We start from the raw sequence: 27,568 nt of genomic DNA on the forward strand, positions 1-27,568 counted from the left end.
GAGAAAATCAGAAGAAAAAGAGTTTCTGTTATGGCCCTGTGGGCAGGAAAACCTGGGACCAACAGCTTGCCTGATTTATCACTAACAAAGACAAATAAACTGAATATTATGTTTCTCTGTGTATTTTTAGCAAAGTATTAACTACATCAAAAGCATTAAACTAATTCCCTTTAGGATTTATAACTGCTGGAAGTAAAAGAAAAGTGCAGTCCTATAAAACACAAAGAGGATTTTAACACGTGTTGTCAAACAGAATTAAACTGCAAATAAAAACCCTACTGTGGGACACCTTTAGTGCAGAAATTTCATTATCTGTAAGCAACAAATAATAAAGGACCATAATGAAAAGAATACAGAACAAGAACAAAGCTGATCCCCAGCCATGCATACAAAATGTGCCTGAGTGCTTCCTGGAAGCTCCCACAAACCTCAAACTGTTTGATGTGCTCACATCTCTGGGAAACAAAAAATTCTTATTACCACCATAGAAACTCTGCAGCAAACCAATTTTTAATTATACCTATCAAAATAATAATAAAATCCCAGCAGTTTCATTCAAGCTGTTTGAATCATGGAGACCACCTATGCAAATATCAACAGAGCATTTGAATCTCCAGGTAACTACTGCCAATTATACATGGGGACACTTTTAAAATTATATTACAAAGATAATTAATCATTTTCACACACAAAGGTAACAAGGTAACATCATGCAGTGGTTTTTAAAGCCTCCTACTTTCTGCATTTCTATTCTGGTTAGTTTGTGCCAGGATTAGAAAAGCAGATTTCAATTTTAAAAGAGGGAGAGAGGAAAGTGAAGAAGTTCCAGCCTTCCCTCTGGTCGTTCCATGTGGGTATTATGGGATTCAGACATTAGCAAGGGAATATTCTGCTGCTAGAAACAGGCTACAACAAAGTGGACAAGGATGTTGCACAAACATTTTCATGACTGTGCTCTCATCCACTCTGTCAAAGGTAAATTATTTGAAAAAATCTGCAGAAGCTTTTAGAAATATAAAGTTCTACTGAGGGCCCAGTTGGCTTGACAAAAAAAAAATAATAACATTAACGACATAATTTCTATTTTTGCTGTCAGAAAGTTACAGAGGGCTTGAATTCTGTAGTAATACACTGAAAGCTGTAATTACACAATTATTTTGTGGCACAAATCAACAGAGGAGGAGAGCAGGAACTTCTCCTCTCCTCCTCCTGAGGACACTGTGAGGATAACATCCAACTGGGAGGAGAAAAGGAGAATTTTTGTGCAAAAATTCCAACATTTCAGAATGAAATCTGCTGCTACAACATGGATTCTGCTGGTCTGCTTCATATTCAGCAGAAGCTGCAGCTGACACAGGTTCTCCAGCTATGGCCAGGTTTATAACCAACTCACAAAAAGGAATTGCAGCACCAAAGCTCTGCACAGAGGGAACCATGGGGAAGGAGGGAAGCAGCCAGGGTGCTCCTCATTGTTTCAGAAATAGTAAGCTGTGTGAGTAACCCAGTTGGAACACTCCTCCTTGGAACGCTTTGCTGAGCTGTGAGTTGTAAAAATAGATTTGTAAGCCTCAGACTTGTCCTCGCTGTCTGCAATGGATCTCTTGGTGCTGCTGGAAGCTTTATTGACTTTTCCTGGGACTGCTGGGTTTCCATTCTCTGAGGGGAAAAAGGAACACAATGAAGCATGACAGCTTACAATGGACAAAGGTGGTTCAATAAAGATGAAAAACAGTGTTTGAAAATTTAAATATATGCATTTTTCAGCTCTCTCATAAATATTTCCCATAACTGGATGCAACAGCTTTTAGAATTCACACTCAAAATAGATTTAGAAATTTGAGAGAGGAATTCTGCAAATCTCTTGCACTGCAATTCAGAACTGACAACACTTATTCCTCCAAGTGAAAAATGCCTGATGAGCTCTGGTGTTTAGCAACATGAAAGCCCCCACAGCCTGCAGTACTGTTTGGAAATCAGCTCCCAAATGCCAAAAACTGAGCTTGTGCCACACCTTCCCCCAGGGAACCCCTCTGCTCCCTTCATTCTCTGCAAAGTTATGGCCAACAACAATTCTCAGCATCAGGAGATGTCTGCAGTGGGGAAATGCCCATCCTCTGCTCCTCAGACCATTTCTCTCAGTGTATTTTATCTCCTGCTACATAAAAACCCTTTTTTTTTTTTTACCATTTCATCTCCCAAGTTGAATGGATGGTGTTTGAAAACGCCAAGTCTCTGGTGCAGAGAAATGAATGCAGAAATTCAACATCCTGAGTCAAAGTAAGGCACAGGGGTTCCCAAGAATTGGGTGTGCAACCCTAAATCCTCACAGAATTAATCCCAAATCCTCACAGAATTGGGTGTGCAACCCCAAATCCTCACAGAATTGGGTGTGCAACCCCAAAATTGTGCGTGCCACCTCAAATCCTCAAAGAATTGGGTGTGCAACCCCAAATCCTCACAGAATTAATCCCAAATCCTCACAGAATTGGATGTGCAACCCCAAATCCTCACAGAATTTGGTGTGCCACCTCAAATCCTCAAAGAATTGGATGTGCAACCCAAATCCTCACAAAATTGTGTGTGCAACCCAAATTCTCACAGAATTGGGTGTGCAACCCAAATTCTCACAGAATTGTGTGCAACCCCAAAATTTTGTGTGCAACCCTAAATCCTCACAGAATTGAGTGTGCAACCCCAAAATTGTGTGTGCAACCCCAAATCCTCACAGTTTTGTGAGTGCTATGCCAAATCCTCACAGAATTGTGTGTGCCACCCCAAATCCTGACAGAACTGAGTGTGCAATCCCAACAGAAACAGTTTCAAAAAGCACTTTTTTTTTTTTTTACACCCTCAGAAAATAAAAAATTAATTAATATTATTAAAATTACAACATCCAGGAGCAATTCTCATCAGCTGGGATGAAATATTTTTACAAGTCTCTCCTGTATAAAAGCAGACAGTAGAGGGCAGGTCAGGCATTGCTGATGGAATTTCAGCTTCTCCCAGTTTATCTGCAGATCATCATTCTCAAATTCTTCCAATTATTCTGATTTTTTAAGGTGCAGGGTTTAATTCTTCCCACAGAAACCTCAGACTCTAAAGATGTACCTATTCTGTTTGAAAATATCAGTGTGGGGACATTAAACAGCAGAATAAATAAATATTAAATAAAGAGAAGGCACCATTCTTTGGATTTAAGGCTGCTGTAGGTTCATCAGTTCATCCTAAAGTTCTATTCCAGTGTTCCCAAGGTCCCACAGCAAATCAGCAGGTAAAACAGAGGATTAGAAGTTAAATAATCAGGGTTTTTTAACAAAATTCATTCAAATAAAATGCCATACCATAGTTTTTGATCAACTGTACATCAGGAAACTGCAAATTCTCCCCCACTACATCACAGCCAGGAAAACAGACACAGCAAACCCAAGAGTGTGTAAAGAAGAATTTCTAATTTCATTAAGTCAAGTTCCCAACTTAAAGCAATATTAGAATGACATAAACAAGCAAATCTGGCCCCATTTTCACATCAGGATTAATCACCAACCTGAACTTTTGGTGAAGATTATCTGCCTGCTTTCCCCAGAGCTGGAATTGACACAATCCTTTCCACTCTTAGCTTTTGAAGGACCTGGAGAATCTAAAAAAATAAATAAATTTTAAAAAACAGAAAAATGAAATCCTGACAGCTTCAGGACTCAGAAGGTGAGACAGAATTTGAGAATATTACCTGCAGAGGGCTCTTGCTGAGAAGCTGCTGCTGCTGTCTTGCCTTTCTTTGATTTCTGAAACAACACAAGCAGAAATCTGTACAGACTGAAAGGAGATAAAACTCCCAATTCATATTTGATACACACACAATTGAATTCACAATATTTTTATTTCTTACCCAGTAGAACTCTTACTTCCACATTTTTTGTATTATTTCTACATGGAAAAAATAATAATCTTGAGAACCCTGCAGTTACATTAAAGAAAACTATGCAGGACAAAATTGGATTTGTCTGGATTTAATATTTTGGGTTGCATACTTTGAAAAGGGGGGTGTGTTATTTCATTAAATGATCATCAGAACCCACCCAGCAGCACAATAAATTGCACAACATTAATAAGACACAATTAATTGTAATAAATAAAGATGTTTTTCAATAAAAATGTCAGAAGAATCTGGAATCTTGTATCCACTCAATTTTGTTTAGTCCACAAAAAATTCCTCCTGGGCACCTGCCAATAACTGAACCCTCTGCTGCAGTATTGTTTGGGAAGAAAAGATGCAAATAGTTAATCTAACTATTTAAAAAGCATCTGTGCAGCAGATTTTCCACATTAATTTATGTTTGTACAGATTAAGAAACAGAAAAAACAAGAAGAATGGCTTTGATTACATAAAAAGATGCACTATAACAGTCATTAGCATTATTCTCACTGGACACATTCTGAATTGTGAACATGTTGTAAGACAGCTGCACAAACTCAAAGAAAATAAATATATTGAATTCTGTTGTAAAGCTCAGGAGAGCCCCTGCTGTGAAGCAGAGGAGATATAAGCTGGGGATGGAGTGGCTGGACAGTGCTCAGGTGGAAAGGGACCTGGGGGTGCTGGTTGACACTCGATTAAATATGAGCCAGCAGTGTGCCCAGGTGGCCAAGAGGGCCAATGCCATCCTGGCCAGTATCAGAAATGGAGTGGCCAGCAGGAACAGAGAGGTCATTCTTCCCCTGTACTCGGCACTGGTGAGGCCTCACCTGGAGTTTTGCATCCAGTTCTGGGCCCCTCACTTTAGGAGGGACATCGAGTTACTTGAGCGTGTCCAGAGGAGGGCAACGAGACTAATAAGGGGCTTGGAGCACAAGCCATAGAAGAGCGACTGAGGGAGCTGGGGTTGTTCAGCCTGGAGAAAAGGAGACTCAGGGGCGACCTCATCGCTCTCTACAACTTCCTGAAGGGTGGCTGTGGTGAGCTGGGGGTCGGCCTCTTTCTCCGGGCGACAACGGATAGAACAAGAGGACACAGTCTCAAGCTGCGTCAAGCGAGATGTAAGTTAGAATTAAGAAGGAAATATTTCACAGAAGAAGTGGTCAGATACTGGAATCATTTACCCAGTGAGGTGGTGGAGTCATCATCCCTTGAAGAATTCAAAAAAAGACTGGATGTGGCACTTGCTGCCATGATCTAGTTGAACAGTTAGAACATCGACTGGACTTGATGATCTTATAGGTCTCTTCCAGTCTTGAACTTCTGTGATTCTGTGTGAAATGCCACAGCCAATGTTGCTGCAAGGCTGCCCCAGGAGGGGGTGGCAGAGGATCAGGGCTGTGCTGGAGGCAGCTCCAGGAATGCTTTGGGTGGGCAGGAGCCTAAAGCTCATCGCAGCCAACCTTCCCCAGACAGAGCAGTCCTGTCCATTCTGCCCGTCAGGCTCCTGGCAAACCCCAGGGACATGCCACAGACATCTTTTCATGAAAAATCCTTTCCTTAGGAAAGGATTTGTTCCTGAGAGGCCTCAGGAACAAAATGTGAACATTGATTTTCTGCTGCTGTGGAATGCAACAGGTGCATCTGGGATTGGGCTCATGTTGGATGTTTCTAATTAATGGCCGATCACAGTCAGCTGGGTTGGACAGAGAGCCAAGGCACAAACCTTTGTTATCATTCTTTCTGATTCTATTCTTAGCCAGCCTTCTGATGAAACCTTTTCTTCTATTCCTTTAGTATAGTTTTAATGTAATATATATCATAAAATAATCAATCAGTCTTCTGAAACATGGAGTCAGATCCTCATCTCTTCCCTCATCCGAAAACCCCTGTGAACACGGTCACAGTGCAGGGGACTCCCACCTTTTCTAGGGGTGGATTCACCAAGAAAAGTCATTTCCCAGATGTTCTGTAACTCCATGGATGCATAAATTCACCATGCAGAACACAGACTGGAGAGATTTCAGTATGGGCACAGTGACAGCTGAGCTTGAATCATTTTTATCCTGATCCCAGCTGCATCTTCCTGAGGCTTTGTCTCATGGGGATAAAGAAAAGGGGTTTGTGCTTCCTGCCCCAAACAGGGAAGGGAAGGGAAGGGAAGGGAAGGGAAGGGAAGGGAAGGGAAGGGAAGGGAAGGGAAGGGAAGGGAAGGGAAGGGAAGGGAAGGGAAGGGAAGGGAAGGGAAGGGAAGGGAAGGGAAGGGAAGGGAAGGGAAGGGAAGGGAAGGGAAGGGAAGGGAAGGGAAGGGAAGGGAAGGGAAGGGAAGGGAAGGGAAGGGAAGGGATCTGGATAACAGCACCAGGACAGTGGGAATTGTGCTGCCATGGGCACTGGGGCTCCCAGGCTCAGAAGTGCAGGGACAGCAGAGCTGGTTCCAGCTGCAGGGACCAGCTGGGGCACCAAGGTCACCACCTGAGGCTGGGAGATTTGCAAATCCTGTCCCGTAATTCTCCACCAACCAAACAAATCCCATTTGCATGTTCCTCCAGGGCACACAGAGCCCCAGGAGCAGGGCACGGTGTCCTTTGTGCTGTCACCCTAAAGCCACAGCTGCCCTGCACACTCAGGCACTTTGCTGGGCAGAAATTGTGGGCAGCATCACCTCCCAGATTATTCAGTATTATTTGCTCCAAAACTACAGGTGCTTTGTTAGGGCCCAGTTCCTAAAGAAAACCGAGTGCCACCAACCACTCACTCATCTGCTGAGATCTGCAACAGTCTAGCAGCAAATTATAAATTGATTTTTCACCCCAAACTTTTAACTACCAAGCACTGAGGGGGAAAAAAAAGAAAAAACCCTCTGAACAGACACCATGAGATTATCACTTTTATGTCAGAAGTCATCAGACATGAGATGCAGAGACTGTGAAAAACAGGAAGCAGAGCAGCAGGATTTTTATGGAAAAGTATCCTTTTGATGTATTGCCCAGGCCCAGAGATGCTGCACTGGCACAGATGAATACAGCCCCTGTGATGAGGAGGAATCATATGCTCCCCAGCAAGTAAACAAGCATTTGTTTGAGAACAAACCAGGGAAATATTTGCATGGCAAAATCAAGGGATGAAACCTCCATCTCGAGTCTCAGAGGCTGAAAGCATCAGATTTATGATTTATGATTTATGTTCCTGAGATCCAGCTAAGCCTGAGCACCCTGAACTGAGTCAGCACCAAAGGTTTGCTTGCTCTGGCATCCTCCAGGGAGTTCAGGGAAAACAGCAGTGCTGACAAATCCCCAAATGCAGAAATGCCATCTGACAAGCACAGAACAGCTCCCAGCTCACGGGGCAGAGCTGAAGGATTTCATTTCCACTGCATTTTACCTGGGCAGACAGCAAAATGCAAAGGCATGAACAGCACGGTGGGAATTAGGGCAGCAGTGATTGCTGAGGACTCTGAGAACCACAAAACATCCTCAATTTCCACACTCTTACAGCACCAGCCCAGGAATGCACAGACCCCAACATCCTGGTTCTGACAGAGGCCAATAAAAACCATCTTATTTTATAAGATCAAAAAACTGATGCTGTCATCGGGAACTGCCACAAGAAATACAGGGATTATGTAGCTCATTACTAGAATGAATTCATTTCAAGAAAACCACAAAATATTGTTCCATTTTACCCCTTTTGAGTGCACAAGGCACTTCCTGCTGGTCAGGAGAAAGTTTAGGATGTACAACTTCGAGATGTTATTGGCCAAATACACACAAAAAACCCCACTGCTTTCCAAAGTAGTGTCTGAATACAGCACAGCTCATGGAGTAAAGTCCTCCATCTTTATAAAGATCAGCAAATCTAAGAGCAGATTCACTGCAGACAAGAATTCTTTTCATTTTATAATAAATTATAATTATATAATAAATGCAATTATATAAAATATATAAATCTAATTAGATAATAAATAATGTATAAAAATCTCACCTTTTCCAATTTACTTTTAAGTCTTCTTTCCTCCATCCTTTTCTTCAGAATTTCCACATCCTCTTTATTACCATTAAGGACAATCACATCTTCCTCTTGAAAGGGAACACCACACTTCATGAAAGAAAAGAAAGGACAAAATCGCATATTTCTTTTTCTGTCTCCTATAAACAACAGTCTGAACTAATTATTTTATTTGTGTATTTTCTTTTCATGGTTTCCTTGTTTTACTGGCACAAATGTACTTGAAAGTATTCCTAATTAATATCGACTCAATTTACTGAACCCCACAGCTAAAACCCAAAAGTACCTTCTGATTTTTAGTTATGAATGCATCTGATTAAGACCTGGATGCCATTCTGCTCTTGAATGTGTCTTTCACCTTAGTGAGATAAGAAACAACAACTGATGGGAGCAAAGGTGTTATTCCTCCACATGTGGAACAGACAGCAAATTTTTCTCTTCAACTGGTAGACAGAAAAACATGAAGGGTTTTTTATTTGGGTTTGTTTGGTTGTTTTAATTTTACTGTGGGAATAAAAAGGAGTCATAAAGGCAGAATAATTCATTACCCTTGCCTTGCTGCCTCACTGGATTCTATCACAGAGACCATACCCTTATCTGATTTATCAAACACTCCCAAGTTTCCAACTACTTTCATAAATTAATCTGGATAATGGCTGTAATGTGCTCTGTGTACCTCCACATGTTTCATGGTTGAAGGCACAAATGTTTTCCTGTGCACATTTGCAATAATTTGATGTACCAGCCCATTGACCATGATGTTTTCTTGTCTAAGATCTCAATTTGCCTTTTTTTTTTTTTTTTTATTTGTTTTTGTTTTGGGGGTTTTTTTGGTTGGTTTTTTGGGGTTGTTTGTTTGTTTTTGGGTTTTTGTTTTTTGCTTGGTTGGTTTTGGGTTTTGTTTTTTTTTGTTATCTTGTTAAATGCTTTCTATTAATCTGCAAGATTAATTTATAATCCTACCTCTGCCATTACTCTCTTTTTTCTAAATGAAGGTTTAGAAAGGTTACTCCTGTATTTGCAGGAGGAATTAAACAAATGAAAGGACACATGGGCAGGACTTTGCTCAAGTGCTGAGCACAGCTTCAAACATGAACCTGAGACTGAGAGGAGAACCAGGGTTAGAGAGGGGCACAGCAGGCAGGAAAAGTCACACCCAGGAAATGGGGGAATAGCTCACATTTCTCCATTTCTACTCAAGGAGAAATCCCAGCCTGGGGTGATCTCACACTTGGGAGTGAGAAGAAAAAAAAAAAAGCAAGAATTTCAGTCCAAAATCAAGAAATTGATTGTCAAAATTGAAAGTCAAATCAAGAATTGACGAAATTGAAAGTCAAAATCAAGACTTTCAGTCCAAAATCAAGAAACTGATTGTCAAAATTGAAAGTCAAATCAAGAATTGACGAAATTGAAAGTCAAAATCAAGAATTTCAGTCTTCATTCTGTGACAGGAGCTGGCAGCTGACGTGGCTCTAAAGAAGCCCCACAAATTCCTTTATAGAAGCCCCACAATTTCTTTTCTAGGGTGGTTTCCTAACACAGCATTTTTCAAACATATTTTGTCAGCAGACTAATTCCATTAAATGTTGCATTTTTAAAAGAGCAACCAAATTCAGGTTCCCTTCTGGAAAACACAGGCTGAATTGTTCAAAACTGAAAAGTATTTACAAGAAACAAGGAAATGAGGACAGTGTTCTTTCCATTCCCTGAAAAAAAAAAAAAATTTGCCATGACAACATTGGATTATGTCAGAGACCATACCCTTCCAAACATCTTAATGAGATAAAAAGCAGAAAGAAGTTTCAGTTCTGCAAATTCAGATGTTTCTTCCTTCAGATTAATTAATTAAGGTCTTGGGGCAGATGTTTCTTTTATGATATCACAGGGTCTCCTCTGCTGTGCCTTGTTTATCTTGGGCCTTTAAATATAGATGAAGGTACTTGCTGAGTTTTTAGCACCTTGAGTAGTGGACATTCCTAAATTACATTAAAGTATAAAATACAAGATTTTTAAAGTACTAATGAACTCTTAATTTAAGATGACTTTCTGAATTCTAGAGTTTACAGTTTCAGCTGCCTAAGACAAGAGTTGTACATTATTTCTTGCTGTAAACTACATGGACACATTTATTTTTTTATGGCATCTAAAATGCAGTTCTGTGCATGACTACTCCAGTCTTAATGTAACACAAATAAACAACAGATAAAAAAACAGATAAAAACACAAATAAAAAAACAAATATGTTTTCATACCTAAATATTTACACCAGTGTTACAGCCTGGTGTCTTCAGAGAAACCTAAAGGCTCTTTCCTACATTTAAACAGTGAATTCCTGCAGTTCTCCTGAACATAACCATTACCAGGAAATGCAAAATTCCCACCAGGACATGGGACATGGATGGCCACAACCTGAGTGTCCCTCTTCAAACAGGGACATTTAGGAGGAGGATTGATCATCTCACTGTTCATCTCCCAGCCACACAAGCTCATGTATTAAGAATTATTCTTGCTTGCCACATTTAACTAAAACTTGTTTTAAGAGAGAGAAATTTCCAGAGGTTTAGCCATTAAAAGTTCAGGAGCGTAAGATTTGCTGAACATGTTTTTTTTAAAATGTCACCTAAGCCAGACATGCAATGGGTCAGGGAGCAAAGGACGAGTTGGGAGCAGTGGAAATTTCCCACTCAGTCATTCACAGAATGTGAACTTCCACTCAGGAGCTGCAGTGTTTACTTCAAAACCAGCTCAAGAGAAATCCTCATTTTACAGAGTTTATCTTAAAATCAGTGATAATTTTGTACCTGTCACACCTGCAGCTGTGCCTGAACTTCGAGGATTTCTCTGTTTATTTCAGACCAACATGCTATTTTTATCAGAATGTTTCCTCCCAATCCCAGCACATTTAAGCTCAACTTTCCACTTATTAAAGAACCTTTAAAAGACTGTAACAGCAAACTGTGTGTGTGTGAAGGATGGTTCAAAGAAATCTGCTCCACGCCTTTCTGGCACCAGAGAACACATAGGGTCAACACCTCCTACTGCATTTCTGCCTGGGGTTCATTTTACACAGACTTTTGAAATTTTACAATTCGGGGCTCTGCCCTTGTTTGTTTGCTAATCTAAAAATTAGAGTTTGAAGGGCTGGGTCTTACAGAACTTGTGGTTTCTTTATCTGAGTGTTCCAAACATGGCACACGGCTCTATCACACACATTTATCACATACACCTCACTTTACTGCTACAACACTTACATTCTGTTTATTTACATTCTGTGATTTATAATTATTATGTCCTTCTGCCTCCTATCCATTACCAATCTATTTTTCTAGCCTTTTGTATCAGCTCTTCTCATTTTCCTGGCCCAGCAGGGCTGGTCCTTTGCTGACAGAAGCATTCAGCCACAGCACTCACACCTTGTCGCAGACATTTCTCCACAGAAATCCTTTCTTTCAGATTTCTGTGTCTTCGGGAGGCCAGAGGCCCCCGAAGAGAAGGTAAACAATTATTGTCAGCTGCTGTGGAATGCAACAAGATTCACCTTGATTAACTCATTTTCTATGTTTATAATTAAAAGCCAATCATCAGTGCAAGCTAGCGGACTGAATCCCTAGACACAACTTTGTTGTAAATTCTTTTCTATCTATTCTTAACTTAACTAACAACTCTGCAAAACCTCTCTCTATATTCTATTAATATAACTATAATACATTATATCATATATTAATAAATCAAACCTTCTAATTCAAGAAACAAGATTCACCGTCTCTCTCTCATCAACTGCGCCCACACAAGTCGCAGTAATAACACCTAAACCTCCTCCTTATCTCCTGACCCACCAGGGCCAGACCCTGCTCTGCACAAGGGCCAGCAGTTCCATTCAAACCCTTTTTTTCTTATCTCAGGGCTTGATCCCCGTTTTGCAGAGGCTGTTACATTTACAAGAGGCACTCACACTGAATTCTTTCGCTGACTTACACTTTAATTCTTTCTAACTCCCGCTAAGCCGCTTCTCCCAAGTGAGGTCTGTGCTTCCAGGGGATATTTCGCTTTTCACGAGAGATCCTTTTCAAGGAGATTTATTCTCTTTTCAGCTGCCAGCCCCTGCGAATGCCGGGCAGCAGAACCGGAAAGTTTCGGCAGGCGAAGAGTTAAGGGCAGGGGGAGGAGGAGGAGGAGGAGGAAGAGGCGGCGGCGGAGGCAGCTGCCAGTGCTGCAGCCGCAGCTCGGGGAGCTCAGGTGGGACAAGGGGGCACACACGGCGTTGTTCCTGCTCCTGGGTGATATTCCCAGCCCCGGGTGATATTCCCAGCCCCGTGCAATATTCCCTGCTCCTGGATAACATTCCCAGCCCCGGGCAATACTCCCAGCCCGGTTCCGGCTGTTCTGCCGGGAAGGCAGCAGCGTTCCCGGACAGCACTGCGGGATGGAGCGCTCCGTTAATGGTTAACGGCACCGCCAGCCCTGCTGAAGGACAATGAGCCCCCAAATCATCTTTTTTATTATTATAATTATTATTATGCTGCCGTCTCCTGGACCAGGTAAGGCTGCATCTTTTTCTTCTTGCTTTTTTCTTATGTAAAGTGGTCATTTTACTGAGAAAACGCTGCGCCAAGCTTTACACTTCCTTTCCTTCTTTACGAAGGATGGAGGTCATTAGTGCTAATTGTATTCTAAAAATCACGGTATTTATGCAACTTATTATTTTTACAGCTCTAGAACTTAAGGGTTTAAGTAGCTTGCATTGTTTTTGTTTTAAATTACTGTGAGGTCAAATACACAAGGGGAAAAAAACGTAACAGGAAAAGAGGAAAAATAGCAAACACAAACACTAAAACTTCATAAATTGGCTGTATATGCAAATTACGCAGTGTTTTTAAATAATTATTTAAATAACTGGGTTTGATGGAGAACTATTTTTACTCAATGCATCTCCAAGTCCAGAAGCAGACTCCATGTTCTGACCCCCTTTTAAACAAAAAGCAATGGGAAAAACGTTTAAAAGAACTGATTTTAACATTTTTAAAAGGATTGAATTAGTCTTCTCTTGTTTATAAAATGTCTACATTAATACCTGTGTAAATACCTTTCAAACAAAAAAAATCAGCTGTAAAAAAGTTGAAATAAGTATTTAATGCTTTTTCAGCATTTCATTAGTAGATGAAGCATTCCCAAGTCATTTGTCTCACTAAATTACAAGGTCATACGAAGCAAACTTGATCTAAACTTTAATATTAGGCAAAGAGCACAGAGAAACCAGAATGTTTCAAGGTGCAGTGATGCAGTCCTAAATGCAATGGCAAAAAGCAAATGGAGTTGTTACCACAAAAGGCACAGTGTGTGCTAATGGGGTCTCCATTTCACAGCCTTTTCCAGTCATCATCATAATTCCCCTTTCCTCTAGAGTTTACTTTGTTAATTGAGATGGAGTATCTTAGGCTTACAGCAATTTTCTGTGAAGCCACGTCCTTAAAAGCATCCACAAAGGTGCTTGGAAATCTCTGCTGTTTTTTCTGTCATTCCAAGAATGTCACACACTACTTGCAGGAGTTTTAAAAATTCATACAACTCTAGATTTAGAAAACCTGTGCACAAGGTAAGAAATGATGAGTTTCAGAGACATTCTGCTAACAGAAAATCCTTGTCATGGCACTCTTACATAATGAGACTCAAGGGCAAGACAGTCCCAGCAGGGTCATCGTGGACAGTGGACATTCCCAACAGGATCTCTTGCTCCTCAAGGGCAGCAGGAAATTTGGGATAAAAATCCCTCAAGCAGATAGGGCTGAGAGAATGCTGCTAAACAACAAATTTCATATCCAGTGGCACTGACAGCTGCAATTCCAGCTCTAAGTCTGGTACCAAAAAGCTTTCATTCCATAATATCCTCCCGAGGCTGAAAGATGTCAAATGCTCTTGCAGTTCCCCATAAACATGTTAAAACTGGAGAGGAATTGCTGCCTCTTACCTGATTATGGGCTGTTTGTGTATTTTTATGCTGCCATAAAAATACAGTTTCTAGATGTCACACAGTCTAGTAGGAAAAAATCCATGGTAAGCACTTAACAGCCTGAAAAGCCCCAGAAGCTATTACTTGCAGGGTAATAAAAATTCAGGGGTATGAAACAAGCAGCTTACAGCTTGGCTCTCTGGAATTACACTTTGCAACCTGTCCAAAATGTATTTAAGGATAAAAACCTCCCAAGCACCCTCATTCTGGACAGGTTCAGAGAATATTCCAAGTTGGAAGGGACCCACGAGGATCACTGAGTTCAACCCCCAAATAAATGATCTGTACAGTGATGAACCCGCAATCTTGGTGTTATTTTATATTTAATCAGGTATAAAATCCTAAATATTTTTACATCTGCCTGCTGTTTTTAGTGTAATTCTTATATTCAGAATGAACCTTCCCTGTGACACCACAGAGATCTCATGACATTCACTAATTCAGAGGAATCTCAATGTTCCTCCTGCCAATTATTCCCTCAGAATAAAGAGTTTATCCAAGTCCAGCTCTGTTAGAATCCTAGCTGCTGAGAATTTTAAACTTTCTGTACTACCAGACACTAACCCCCAAGAGAACACTACATTTAACCTGAAGCCATAAAAAAGCTTCCAAAATTAAATAACAGAACTAAGATTCTAAGTGTGTCGTTTGAATAGAAGTGTGCAATATCACATAATAGAAAACTTAAAATGTAAAGGTTTAGAATGTAGTAATATATATATAAAGCAAAATAGAAGTTTTAGAGCAGAAGGTAGTCCTTCTTCACATTCTTCTTTACCTTCTTCTTCATAAGTTTAAGTAATATTGTGTAATGATGGTAATTAGGGCTCTACAGAAATCAGTGTTTCCCCAAATCCAGCCCCTGGGTATGAACATCATGGTCCTCAAGAAACCCCTCTGGGCTCTGGCACAGAGAGGGTTCTGTGCAAATCAAATTAATGGATTTAATGTCATTTTTAATGCAGAAATGCTGCTTTTCCCCTTGCAGTGGCATCCCTGCTCTCCTGCTCTCTGCACAGCATCCAGAGGTTGCCACGGACCTGATTTGCTGCAGCGTTTTGCTGGGGTGGATGGAAGGCTCCCATCAAGGTTGTTTACCCAGTGAATGGATCCCTGAGGAGCTGCAAGGCTGAAATCCCCTCCTGGGAGCTGCCTGCCTCCTGTTTGGCTTTGAGCTGCCTGAAGAGCATCCCAGGAAGATGGAGGAGCCCTGCACCTGACAGGCAGCTCTGCTCTCTGGAACGTCAGTGGGAAGGAGGCACCATTCCAGCATGAAATCCAGTGCATGCCAGTAAGGAGAAAAAGATAAATACATTCCTTCCCAACAGCCTAACAAGATCTTAAAAATGTGGGAATATGGAGGATCCCTTCCCTGGGTTCAGTTTGTTTTCTTGATGCTTTTTGAATTTCATGTCTCATTGGTGCTTTAATTACAATGCCCTCTTTATTTTCAAGCTTTTAAAGGACATACTGAATGTTTTATTAAAAAAAAAGTATTTTCCACTTCTTTCTAATGAAAACCTCGAGCCTTCTAACCACAGCAGCATTCTTCTAATGAAGCTATCTTTATAAAAATCTATTTTTCTCTGTTTCTGTGAAAGCCAAATACTTCATGATTTTGACAGCTGCAACATGTAAAATATTTCAAGGTGACGTGCAAATTTTGTTTAAAAAATCATGGAATGAAAGAAGAGAAAATTAATTACCTTTAAAATAAATTTAAAATGTTTAAAAAATTAAGTATTGAGCTCAATGAGGATTGATGCACCTTCTCCTTGGTATCTTTCTCTAGAATTTTGTGCTTCAAGGATAAAGACTTCATGTAATTGCTGTGGGATTCAGGACTGCTGCACTCTCATTCTTCTGACTGTTCAACAAGGCAAAGGTAAGGAAAAAACCACATTGGAAAAACTCCTGTGCTAATAGTGCTGCAAATTTGTTATCTCAGAATGCCAGTACTGGCATTGTGTCCTTATCTCAGGGTATGCACAAATACCAAAAATAAGAAATGAGTGTTGTCCCCTTGTTCAGTTTTCCAAAGCTCAAATACAAAGATGTCAGAGGAAAAAAAAATAAAAATCTCAGAGTCAGAAACATTAGCTGCCTTTATAAGGATAAAACCCAGTGTATTTTCTGGATTACGTTTTAGCCTCTTCCTTCTGTTTATTTAATAAATTTTCTGTTGATTTAATTTACTGAATTCTGATCCTCTGGCAGAACTTCAAGTTTCCCAGGCCTTGAGGAAATCTCAGCAGCAGCTGCTCCTGAGCACTCAGAGGAGCTCAATTCTTAGCTCAGGGATCATCTCCCACCTGAGGGGCTCAGACCTTGGTCAAGCAGTGAAGAATTCAAAGCCATTTTGGGTCCTTTTGTACCATTTTGAGATCATTTTGTCCTGGAAAGAAAAAATTCCTGCCTTGTGGCTCTGCATTCCCAGGGCTGAGTGCTGAGTGGGCACACACAGTTCCTCCTGGTAGCAATCCCAGCATTTATAAATGCAGCACAAACGTGGCATCTATTTAAAAAAATAAACAGGTTCTTTCCCTCTATCTCACTTTTCCTTTCAGATGATCTGAATGTTTAATTGGACTATGATAAGAAGACAGGAGCTGGAAGTAAAAGATGAACCCACTTCATGCAAAGAAATCCAGATTTTTAGTGTGTGTTGCCGCCTGTATGTCCATCTACACCTTCATTTACCTAACGGTTCCACTTTATGACGAGTCAGATGAGCAAAAGTTCCGGGTTAAAAGAGCAGAGTGTGGTTTTTACCCCGATGAACTTTGCTCTGCTCTTTTTGTGGGGAAACCTGCAGCCTCTAAAATTGGAAACTTTTGTCAGAAGTCCTACCAGCCCAAAGCCCTGAGCTGCATTCAGACTTCCTGCAGCTGCTCCACAGTGCTGAAGACTTTGCATTTTATCACCAGCCCACTGTCAGAGGAAGAAGGAAATTTCTCCTTGGCATACATTATTACAATTCACAAGGAGCTGGAAATGTTTGTGAGGCTGCTAAGAGCTATTTATATGCCTCAGAATATTTACTGCATCCACATTGATGAAAAGTCACCCAGAGGTTATAAAACTGCTGTACAGAACATCGTTAACTGCTTTGAAAATATTTTTATTTCCTCCAAAAGAGAACACGTTGTTTATGCAGGGTTTTCAAGATTACAAGCTGACATTAATTGCATGAGAGACCTCGTTAACTCCAAAGTTCAGTGGAATTATGTTATTAATCTCTGTGGGCAAGATTACCCCCTGAAAACAAATAAAGAAATCATAGAATACATAAAAACCAAGTGGAACGGTAAGAACATCACTCCTGGGATAGTGCAGCCCCTGCATGTGAAGCACAGGACAGAGGTCAGCTACAGGGAGTTTGTGCACTCAGGAGTGCCCTACGTGTACCCAGCAAAGGTCAGGAAGGCTCAGCCCCCACATAACCTCACCATCTATTTTGGCAGTGCCTATTACATCCTCAGCAGGGCCTTTGTGCGCTTCACCCTGAGTGATGCCCGGGCTAAAGCTCTGCTGGAGTGGTCCAGGGACACCTACAGCCCTGATGAGCACTACTGGGTCACCCTCAATCGATTACCTGGTAAGAGTTGGGTATTTCTGCTGCAAATAAACCCAGCAGGGCAGGGAGAGGCTGTGAGCTCGGAGCTGAACAGCTCTGAAATGCAGAAATAAAATAATTTCTTCAGCTTTGCTGCTGCCCTTTAGAAAAGTCATCTCTGGTGGCTGAGAAACAAAGCTTGATTGCAGGAAATGGCTATGGCAGTGCAGACCAGGATTTGGGAAAATGCTGGTTAAAAACAAGTTTTTTACTGCATGAAAGCTTTTGCTCTAAAGAAATTTTAAAAAGCAATAATACTGAGAATGATACCTGGTCTTATGACATAAATATCTGCAAATAAATAGTTAATGTGACTGCAGTTAAGAAGTGTCCAGCAGTGAAAATTTTCCCTGGAATAAGCAGAAAAGAATCTTATCAGAGCCTTTTGTTTTGAAAGATGCTCCAGGGGCTACACCCAATGCAGGCTGGGACGGAGACCTAAGAGCCATTAAATGGAAAGATCAAGAAGGGCTCTCACACAAAGGCTGCAAAGGTAACGTCAGTTTTGATCATTAACTTAAATTTCATTCACTGGTGAGCATTAATTGATTACATATTATTTAAAGCAGCTGTTAAATGCGCATCAGTGGTCATATATAATTTATTTTGGAAGTGTTAAATAAAACAAGGCACCCTATAAATTACTGCACTATATCCAATTGAAGAGATTTTAGATAAATGTTATATTAATGTATGTTAGTTGCATATTTTATATATTTTGAGATGAGCACAGTATCCATACACTGACAACGCTTCTTTCAGCCCCTAATTACCAATGCACTAATTTGACTGATCAAGTCTCAGTGGAGGGGCTTTACCTGACAAGGATGTTTGTCAGGAACTTTCATCAATATTGGCTTGAATCCCTTCAATTTGAACAACAATAGGACAGAATAGTGCTGGCCACATGGAAAGCATGCAGAAATAATTAAAATCCCCAAGTGTGCAAGCTGAAGCCGGGTGTGATCGAGCAGGGAATCCCAGCAGGAGCTCAGAACATCTGATGCCCACCTACAAGATTTTATTGAGCAGAGCAACATGGCAGGGAAGCAGCTGGAGGTAACAAACATCTATTTATGTAAAACATAAACATTCTAAATGTCTTTATAAATTGTGGCATTATCCTCCAGCTCCATTTCTATGGAGAAACCCAAAGGTGAGAAAAACTCTTTTAAAAAAACGCTTCTGCTCATCTTCCCGCTGCTGCCACACCTCTCCAATTTATCTCTGCAGGTCATTACGTCAGAGACATCTGCATTTATGGCCTGGGGGACCTGCAGTGGATTATTGAGTCCCCCCACCTGTTTGCCAACAAGTTTGAGGCCGGCAGCAACCCGCTGGCCCTGGAGTGCCTGGAGCGGCGGCTGCGGCTCAAGGCGCTGCGCCAGGCTCGGGTGCCCGTCGAGCAGCACTGGCGCCTGCAGGAGCACAGCCCCTTCAACATGCAGCTGGATGTGTGAGCCAGCCCCTCACAGCACGTCCTGGGCAGCAAACAGCAGGAAATGTGCGTGTGCACAGCCACAGCTTCTCTGTGCATCGAGGGTAAAGCACAATCCTGCACGTAAATGGGTTTATTTATTCTGGTCGCGATGGGTTCGTTCCCAAAGAATGCCTGAATTCGAAGGGGGAAGTTCATAATTCATTGAGTGACTTGTTTAGCTGGAAAATTAATATTCCTCATGTTCACAGCCAAAGCATGAAAATAATAAAATGGAAGCAGTGACTGAACAAAGATAAAATACGGAGAAATAACAGAATAAAGTCTTGGCCACTGAATGTCTCGTGAAATGTTTTGAATAACGAAGTTGATGTTAAAATTTCAGAGATTGTACATAAGTGACAAGCAGCTTGTGACACAGCCCATGCCACTGGGGGGTGAGGGGTTGTTTTTGTTTCCCATGGCCAGCCACATCCCTAATTTCATTTTGTAGCATGGCAACATCACTGCTGCCCTTCCAGGCTTTGCTCCTAATGACAGAAGGATCGTGCAGCACATGTTTATCTCCAAGTCTCTGTTCTGAGTCTCTGCAGGAGTTTAGGGCAAGGAGACAGGGAAGATTTGAGGCCAGGGATTACAGAAAAACTGAGCAAAAAGCCATTTTTCAAATGTTTCTCCATCCCAGTATACTTGACTGAGAGAAGCAAAGAGCCTGCAGCAAGTGCAGTAACACCTGGACAACTCACTTGATTAAAAACTGCAAATTATTAATAAAAATGAAATAATAAAAATTTAAATGGAGCAATTTCAATGCAATCTTCAATATGCACCCAAAACATCCCTGAGTTTTTACAAGAAAACTGGCCTATTTTGATTGAGCCTATTCCCAAAAAAATCAAATGACCCAACAACAGGACATGCAAGTTCCTTGTTCCCAACTTATTCCCAGGTTGCTGGAACTCCTCATTTTCCCACACAAGTTTATTGGAAACATCATTTCTGCAAATGAACTTTAACCTAAAGAAAGGCCAGCTGGTCCCTATTTATTTACAAACTCAACCCAAAGGCCTGTGCTGGGTTTCATGGATAATCCAGGACTTATCCTGAGGCTAAATATTGCTGGAGATAGTTTTTTTTATGGAGGGAAAAAAAGCTAAAAAAGAAAAGGAAAATAAAAGCCAGGCACATGTTCATGCTGAGCTTGTTGAGAGTCTCTCTCCAAACCATGACTGAAGCTAATGGGTGTCTGGCATGTACTAATCACGGCAATATTCATAATTAATTTCTCTCCAGTCCACTGTGGGGCACTGCCAGCATTTATCTACTCCATGATGTCTTTTACAATGAGAATGGAAGGTTCCTCATTGCCATCAGTGCAGCAAATCCAGTCTCCAGCTTTCACCCCTGGCACCACCACACACAAAAATTGTTGTGCATCACTTGCAAATTGAATTAAAATGAAAAGTTCAATAGCCAGGCACTGTGTATCATGGGCTCCTTTTGCAGAAACTGAACCAGGCAAAAAACCTGCACAAAAAGGCCTCTGAAAATACAATTGTGGTATGACTTGGAATTTCTTTGCAGCATGACCTTCTTTGCTTAAAGGATTTTGGATTTGAAACAAAATTTTAGGAAAATCATCATTAAACCATTCTCAAGTAATAAGAAATAGTATTCAACTCATTATTGTGATTACATGACCACATCACCTTGAAACACACATGAAAAGCCTTCACACATGAATTCTGTGTTATTAAGAACTTCTCAATCAGACCTCAGCAAATATTTGTTAATTTGGTGCCCTAGGAGCAGAAAGTTCCAAAGTGACCCAGGAACCACTGCTGCACACCCAGCTCTGCATCTGACAGCCATGGGCATAAATTCAGAAAAGCTTCATATCTAAATTAAACCTGGGGTTAAGTGTTTGGTATGGCACAGAGCTGAATATTTAGGGCACTGGTTCAAGTTTGTGTTTACTTGACTGTGAAAACAAGTCCAGAATAAACTTTGGAGTGATCCAAGAAAGTACATTTTAAATGTAATCTTTGAGTACATTTTTGGAAGTTGGATGTGACTTTCAAAGTGACCCCCAGAAGGACTCCAGCACCAATCCCAGAACCTCATTCCTGTCCCCACACACTTCTAACATATTTTACATGCACAGGAACTTCTTTATCAATTATTTCTAGAAGAATCTTTCTGAATATTATGAAGAATTTCCAGTTGCATGCTAAATACTCATTACTGAAAAAATGCCAGGAAAAAAATATGTGAGATTCATTTGGTTTTTATAAAATTATCAGACTGGCCAAACCATGGGCAAAACATCTCACTCCTGCATTTTATGCTCTGGTTACACCCATCCATCAACAAAAATTTAGATGCAAACAAAAAAAACTCATTAAAAATAAATTAATATCTGCCAAGAGGAAACAAAGCCATTAGGACAGAACAAAATGAGCATTGAAAGCAGCAATATGAGATTAAACCTTACAAAATTCAAAAATTTGCCAAGACAAAAGTGTTTCTCTCCCAAGTCTTGTTTAATGTAAATATACTCCATGTTTTATACAATATCAGGGTGTTCACAGAAATTAAATAACTGCCCAATCTTGCTGATAATGAAAGCAGTGATAGGAAAAAAGGGTATTTGCTCATTTTATCATTGTCCTTAGCTACAAAAAAAACCCCTGTACAATGAGATCAGCTATGTGAAATTAGGTCAGTATTTTCTACAATAATTTACAGAACTGCTGAGAATTCTACAAAGTTGGCCCCACCCAAAAATAAAAAAAGCAATGCCCAATGTCCTCAAAAATACAAAACATAACCTGAACATACAACCAGTTTAACCATAGAACAGGTAATGAGAAAACACAAGTAATGTGCATTCAGGAAGAAAAAATTACCAATCAAACAAAACTCCCAGAACCAAACCAATCACCCTTTTAAGAACTGAAATTAGTACCAAATATTGGGAAAAAAAAGTAGTTACTGCACAATTGAACTCTGAGAACAAAAATACTGATTTTTATAATTATTTAGAATATTTTTTTAATTTAAAAGGCCATGTAGAAATACTTAAGGCCATCATGGAACAGAACTTTCACAAGTTCCATTTCAACTTGCGTACTGAGATTAAAAACTCCCTTTTTAGAGCAGTGAATGCAATTGTATAAACACACACGTGGCCCAGCTGCTTCCACAGCTGGCAAAACTCACCTTGTGACAAACTTCTGCTTTAATTTCCTTGAGAGCACGCTCAGAGAACACACAGCCACAGTTCCTCAGGAAGCAAAACCTGCCAACAAAAGACAACACACAATAATTTTTGTGGAATTAAGCGAAATCTGTGCAGTGCTAGCAGGTCACAGCCCACCTTCTTTACAAGTTCTTGCACCTAATCAAACAACCAGCATAGTTAAGTGGGTAATTAATTTATTATTAATTTGCACAATGTAAAAAATGAATGAAAAATACTGGCTATATTAAATCACAAGAGGTATTTTGGTTTTTTATCTTGAGTATCTCCTGGCTAATCCCTCTCTGGAGAAGAAATTCTTTGCAACCATTAAGCTGTGAACTCCTCCTCTTGTCATCCCTCAGGTGACACAGAAGTTGCTGCTCTGCCCAAACCAGGCTGTGAGGAAATCTCCTGCCCCAGAGCAGTAAAATACAGATTTACTGCAGGGCTGGGACAGAGAATCCATCTCCAGTCTGATGTGACACAGGGAGAGACAGAATGTGAGGAAAGGCTGGGAAAGCTGGGATTGTTCACAGGAGAAGCTCTGGGGTGAGCTCAGTGTGGCTCTGCAGGGCCTGGAGGAGCCCCAGGAAAGATGGAGAGAGGTTTGGACAGGGATGGAGGGACAGCACACAGGGAATGGCTTCAAACTGCCAGGGGGCAGGGATGGATGGGATACTGGGCAGGAAAATCCTTGCCCAGAGCAGCTGGGGCTGCCCCTGGATCCCTGGCAGTGCCAAGGCCAGGCTGGATGGGCTGGAGCCCCCTGGGACAGTGGAAGGTGTCCCTGCCATGGCAGGGGTGGCACTGGAGGAGCTTTAAGGTCCCTCCCAACCCAAATCAATCCATGATTCCAACTCCTTGGTGTGACTCTAAGGGAGGTCACATCCCATCTGCTGTGCTTCAGCCCCCAACAACCTTTAGGCATTTTCCTCTGCCAACGTTGCCCTTTCTCCTTCATTACACATCTCAATTCATTCAGGAAAAGGTGAACTTTTACCTTTCCTCTTAAACATACCATGAAAGAACACCCAGAAGCCTCTTGAGCTCTGAAAGTTCAACCTTTAAAGCTGCCAGCCAGGCAGATATTCCCCCCAGCCCTGGGTTAGCTCCTGGCTCCCATTCCCAGGCAGTTTCCCTGCTCTGTGTGCAGCTTGCAGAGCCCTGACCTGTGCCTGCCGTTCATCTCCAGCCCCACCACGGGGCAGATGAAGCGTGCAGCCTGCAGGTCGTCGTACTTGTCCCCCTTGATGCTCTCCTTGTCCCCACACCAGGCTGGGTTATCCACCAGCTGCAGCTCTGTCACGTTCTGCAAAGGAAAAACACAAACCTGCATCAGAAACGGGAGGGCACTGCTGGGGGCACAGCTGGAGTGCTGTGCCAGCTCTGGGCCCTCAGTCTGGGAAGGACATGGAGGGGCTGGGAGCACAAACCCTGAGAGGGAGCCCTGAGGGAGCTGGGGGTGCTCAGCCTGCAGAAAAGGAGACTCAGGGGTGCCCTCAGGGGTGCCCCCACCACTCTTTAAACCCCCCCTGAAAGGTGCCTGTGCTCAGCTGGGCTGGGCTCCTTCTCCAGGAACTGACACAACCAGCTCAAGCTGTGCCAAGGGAAATTTAGGCTGGATTTTAGAAAAAGGTTTTTTCCAGAAAGGTGAGAAAGCTCTGGAATGGCTGCCCAGGGAATTAAACATCCCTGGGTGTGTTTAACAAAGCCTGGATGTGGCACTGGGTGCCAGGGTTTGGTTGAGGTGCTGGGGCTGGGCAGGACTCAATGATCTGGAAAGTCTCTTCCAACCTGGTCATTTTAGGAATTCTGTGAAACCTTAAGCTTTTTTCCCTGTGATTTTTGAGCCATCCTTATAACAATCCTTAACATTTCTGCCATTGTGTTTTGTTGTTTGAACACATTAATCTGTAGTTACAGCAGGACTCATGAATTAACATTTTGTTTTAACTTCTCACAAAGTTAAACACAAGCTGTTTACCTTAATGCTCTTGATATGGGATGCAGATTCCATGGGGGTTTTATCAGGGGATTTGTCCAACAAATATTCAATGATGGCATCTTTGTTGTACAGCCTGCAACATAAAAATCCCAGTGGTTATACTGGGTTGCCATAATGTTTCATATATATAATTTTATATTTATAACTGTAATAGCTCTTATATTTTCGTATTTAATTAATTTTACTATTTTAATATAATGCTATAATATAATATAATATAATATAATATAATATAATATAATATAATATAATATAATATTATATATAATTAGTATTTAATATAATACATGGGATTTTATTTTAATAAATTTAATTTTATATCACTTAATTTCGTATTCAATATTTTATATTTATAAGTTCAATCGATTATTAATAAATTAAATTACTAAATATTTAAATAATTGATTATATAGTTATCTAATTTTAATAGACTACTATAACATTATAATAGAATCTATTACATAATTAATATTTAATATACTACATTAAATTTTATATATATATTTCAATTAATTTTATATTACTTAATTTTGTATCTGTACCTTTATATTTATAATCTTAATTTATTTTATATTTTATATAAAATTATTTTAATATATTTTTATTAACTTTAAATTATTTAATTTTGTCGTTATAAATCATATTTATAATTTTAATTGATTTTATATTTTTATATAAAATAAATTTAATATACTTGAATTAATTTTACATTATTTAGTGTTGCATTTAGAATTTATAATTTTATTTTAGCTCCTGAGGAGTCCCTGGCACATTCCCACCTGCCCAGCTCACAGGCCACGATGGGCCGGCGCAGCTTCTCCTGGCTCAGGGCACAGTAGAACCACCTGGCCACCAACTCAGCAACTTTGTCAACCTGCAGGGAGAAAAACACTCATTAGTTGAAAAAATTGTAAATTATTTAAGCATAAAATCAGCTCATACGCGAAGCATTCAACAACCCCCAGGTTTCTTACCAAACCTGCTTTGTGCAGAGTTAATTCATAAAATAACTTCAGCCAAAGATTTTGGTGAAATTCCTGATCAGTTCTCCAGCACTCCCAGGGCATTTCCATTGTCTGACCCCCTTTGCATGGGGAAATTCCTGCTGTGCCCACCCTGAGCTGCCCTGAGGCCGTTCCCTCTGCTCCTGTCCCTGTCCCTGTCCCCCCCTGGCAGGGAATTCCAGAGGGAAAAGATCCCTGGGGATCCTCCTGTGCTCCAGGTGAGCCCCTCCCCACTCCCCAGGAATTCTCCATTCCCTCCCCACTCCCCAGGAATTCTCCATTCCCTCCCCACTCCTCAGGAATTCTCCATTCCCTCCCCACTCCTCAGGAATTCTCCATTCCCTTCCAGCTCCCTCAGGGATTCTCCATTCCCTTCCCACTCTTCAGGAATTCTCCATTCCCTCCCCACTCCCCAGGAATTCTCCATTCCCTCCCCAGCTCCCTCAGGAATTCTCCATTCCCTTCCAGCTCCCTCAGGAATTCTCCATTCCCTTCCAGCTCCCTCAGGAATTCTCCATTCCCTCCCCACTCCTCAGGAATTCTCCATTCCCTTCCCAGCTCCCTCAGGAATTCTCCATTCCCTTCCCACTCCTCAGGAATTCTCCATTCCCTCCCCACTCCTCAGGAATTCTCCATTCCCTTCCCAGCTCCCTCAGGAATTCTCCATTCCCTTCCCACTCCTCAGGAATTCTCCATTCCCTTCCCACTCCTCAGGAATTCTCCATTCCCTTCCCAGCCCCTCAGGAATTCTCCATTCCCTTCCCACTCCTCAGGAATTCTCCATTCCCTCCCCACTCCTCAGGAATTCTCCATTCCCTTCCCACTCCTCAGGAATTCTCCATTCCCTCCCCACAGCACACAGGCCCCGCCCTGAGCCGCCCCCAGCGCCACACTAACACAGGGGCCCCTGTGCCTCCCCGTCCCCGCAGCCCCGCAGCCCCCCAGCCCTCACGGAAATCTCCCCCCGGACCTTCTCGACTTTGCGGGGCCCCTTGACCAGCTCGTGCCGCTTGGGGATGGTGCCGCCATCGCATCCCATGGCTCTTCCGGGTTCTCCTTCCTCGCGCACTTCCGGGTACGCCGATCCATTTCCGGCGCACTCCAATGACGCTATTGCCTAGCAACGATCGCTTAGAAGCGTTCAGTGTTGCTTAGCAACGGCTGGCTGGGGGCGTGGCCTTGCTGCCTGGGCGGGGCGAGGCGGGCGAGCCCATCGCGCCGGGACCGGGGGTGTGCGGAACGTACCAACTCAGCGCGGGGGGGGGGGGGCGGGGGGGAAGAGGTGTTCCCAGCGCCCTTCCCGCCCCTTTCCCGCAGGTTTATCCTTTATTTTTATGAGGAAATCCCCCGGGATACCCATTTCGGGAGCATTTGCGGCCAAACCAGGCGCTCCCGGGGCGGTGAGGGCTGGCGAGGGCGCTGAGGAGGCGCGTCCCGCCCTCAGCGCTGTCACCGCGGTACTGGAGCGAGTTTAACCCACAGGAATTCCCTGTGGGGTGCGAGCGCTGCCCCGAGAGCGATATCGCGATATAGTGACCCATGTCGGCGATAAATCACCCGAAAACACGGGGGGGACAAGGAGAACCATGCTGAGGGGGCAGCGGGTCGTCGGGGCCGCTCACACCGTGATTGTCCCTTGTGAGGGCGGACACCCAGCAAAGGCCATTTTTGCAGCCGTAAAATAAATTAATTAGGACTACAGTTAGCACGGGTGTAGCCCCGCGAGGCTGCAGTGTCTTTGTCACACCCAGAAATGTTCATGTCCAGAAAATTAAGGGATAAAGTTAAAAAGCTGCACAGACCGAGGCTCTGAGGGCTGGGCTGGAGCCCCCCCGCAGGAACAACATCTCCTGTCCAGCTGCCCCAAGCCTCTGCGCCTTTAGTGATTATTTATTTAGAAATAAATGGGTTTTTCTCAGCTGGATAAGTGCTCTGAGCTCCGGATTGTGACAGGATGGTGTGCTCCCTGTGGATTTATCAGAGTCAGGGCTTCTCCCAAAGTTTCCCTCTGTGCTCAGGTACCAGCCTGGTGCATTTCCTATTCACCAGACTTTGTACTGTGTTACATTTGTTAAAACCAAAAATTAGCTTTGTAGCTGTTAAAAAAAAAAAAAAAAAAAAACAACAAAACAACCCTGTAATTAAAACCTTTGAGTAAAGTCCTCGAGAAACAATTGATATTGGGATATCATAAGTTACAGAACATTATGCAGCTACTTTTAAAGACAGACTTTACAGGAGTAGAAAAAACAATTAAAAAGGAAAATACATTTATCAGACATACATAGAGAACAAAAAAAAAAAATAAGAAATCAGTCCAATAATCAACAACT

At 41.8% G+C, this 27,568-nt stretch overlaps 2 protein-coding genes across 3 annotated transcripts; one reads left to right on the forward strand and one right to left on the reverse strand.

The window, feature by feature from the left end:
• Positions 1-492: 492 nt before the first annotated feature.
• On the reverse strand, positions 493-26,293 carry RTF2 (replication termination factor 2). 2 transcript variants are annotated; one of them, XM_058814641.1, is made up of 9 exons: positions 26,206-26,293; positions 25,011-25,105; positions 24,211-24,304; positions 23,396-23,535; positions 22,205-22,283; positions 7,898-8,011; positions 3,728-3,782; positions 3,545-3,637; positions 493-1,656 (listed from the first exon to the last, which is right to left on the reverse strand). In XM_058814641.1, exons 1-9 carry the CDS (start codon positions 26,272-26,274, stop codon positions 1,475-1,477), a joined length of 921 nt encoding a protein of 306 aa, XP_058670624.1. In that variant the 5' UTR covers positions 26,275-26,293; the 3' UTR covers positions 493-1,474. The 2 variants fall into 2 exon arrangements, with proteins under 2 accessions (XP_058670624.1, XP_058670626.1); XM_058814643.1 differs by lacking the exon at positions 493-1,656 and adding an exon at positions 2,846-2,942.
• GCNT2 (glucosaminyl (N-acetyl) transferase 2 (I blood group)) lies at positions 12,302-19,308 on the forward strand. Its single transcript, XM_058814640.1, has 6 exons — positions 12,302-12,459; positions 14,917-15,219; positions 15,721-15,813; positions 16,496-17,526; positions 17,942-18,037; positions 18,778-19,308. The coding sequence occupies exons 4-6, from the start codon at positions 16,551-16,553 to the stop codon at positions 19,002-19,004; spliced, it is 1,299 nt and encodes a 432-aa protein (XP_058670623.1). The 5' UTR covers positions 12,302-12,459; positions 14,917-15,219; positions 15,721-15,813; positions 16,496-16,550; the 3' UTR covers positions 19,005-19,308.
• Positions 26,294-27,568: the final 1,275 nt, after the last annotated feature.

This window comes from Ammospiza caudacuta, chromosome 15 (genome assembly GCF_027887145.1).
Source record: "Ammospiza caudacuta isolate bAmmCau1 chromosome 15, bAmmCau1.pri, whole genome shotgun sequence".
Taxonomy (NCBI): domain Eukaryota; kingdom Metazoa; phylum Chordata; class Aves; order Passeriformes; family Passerellidae; genus Ammospiza; species Ammospiza caudacuta.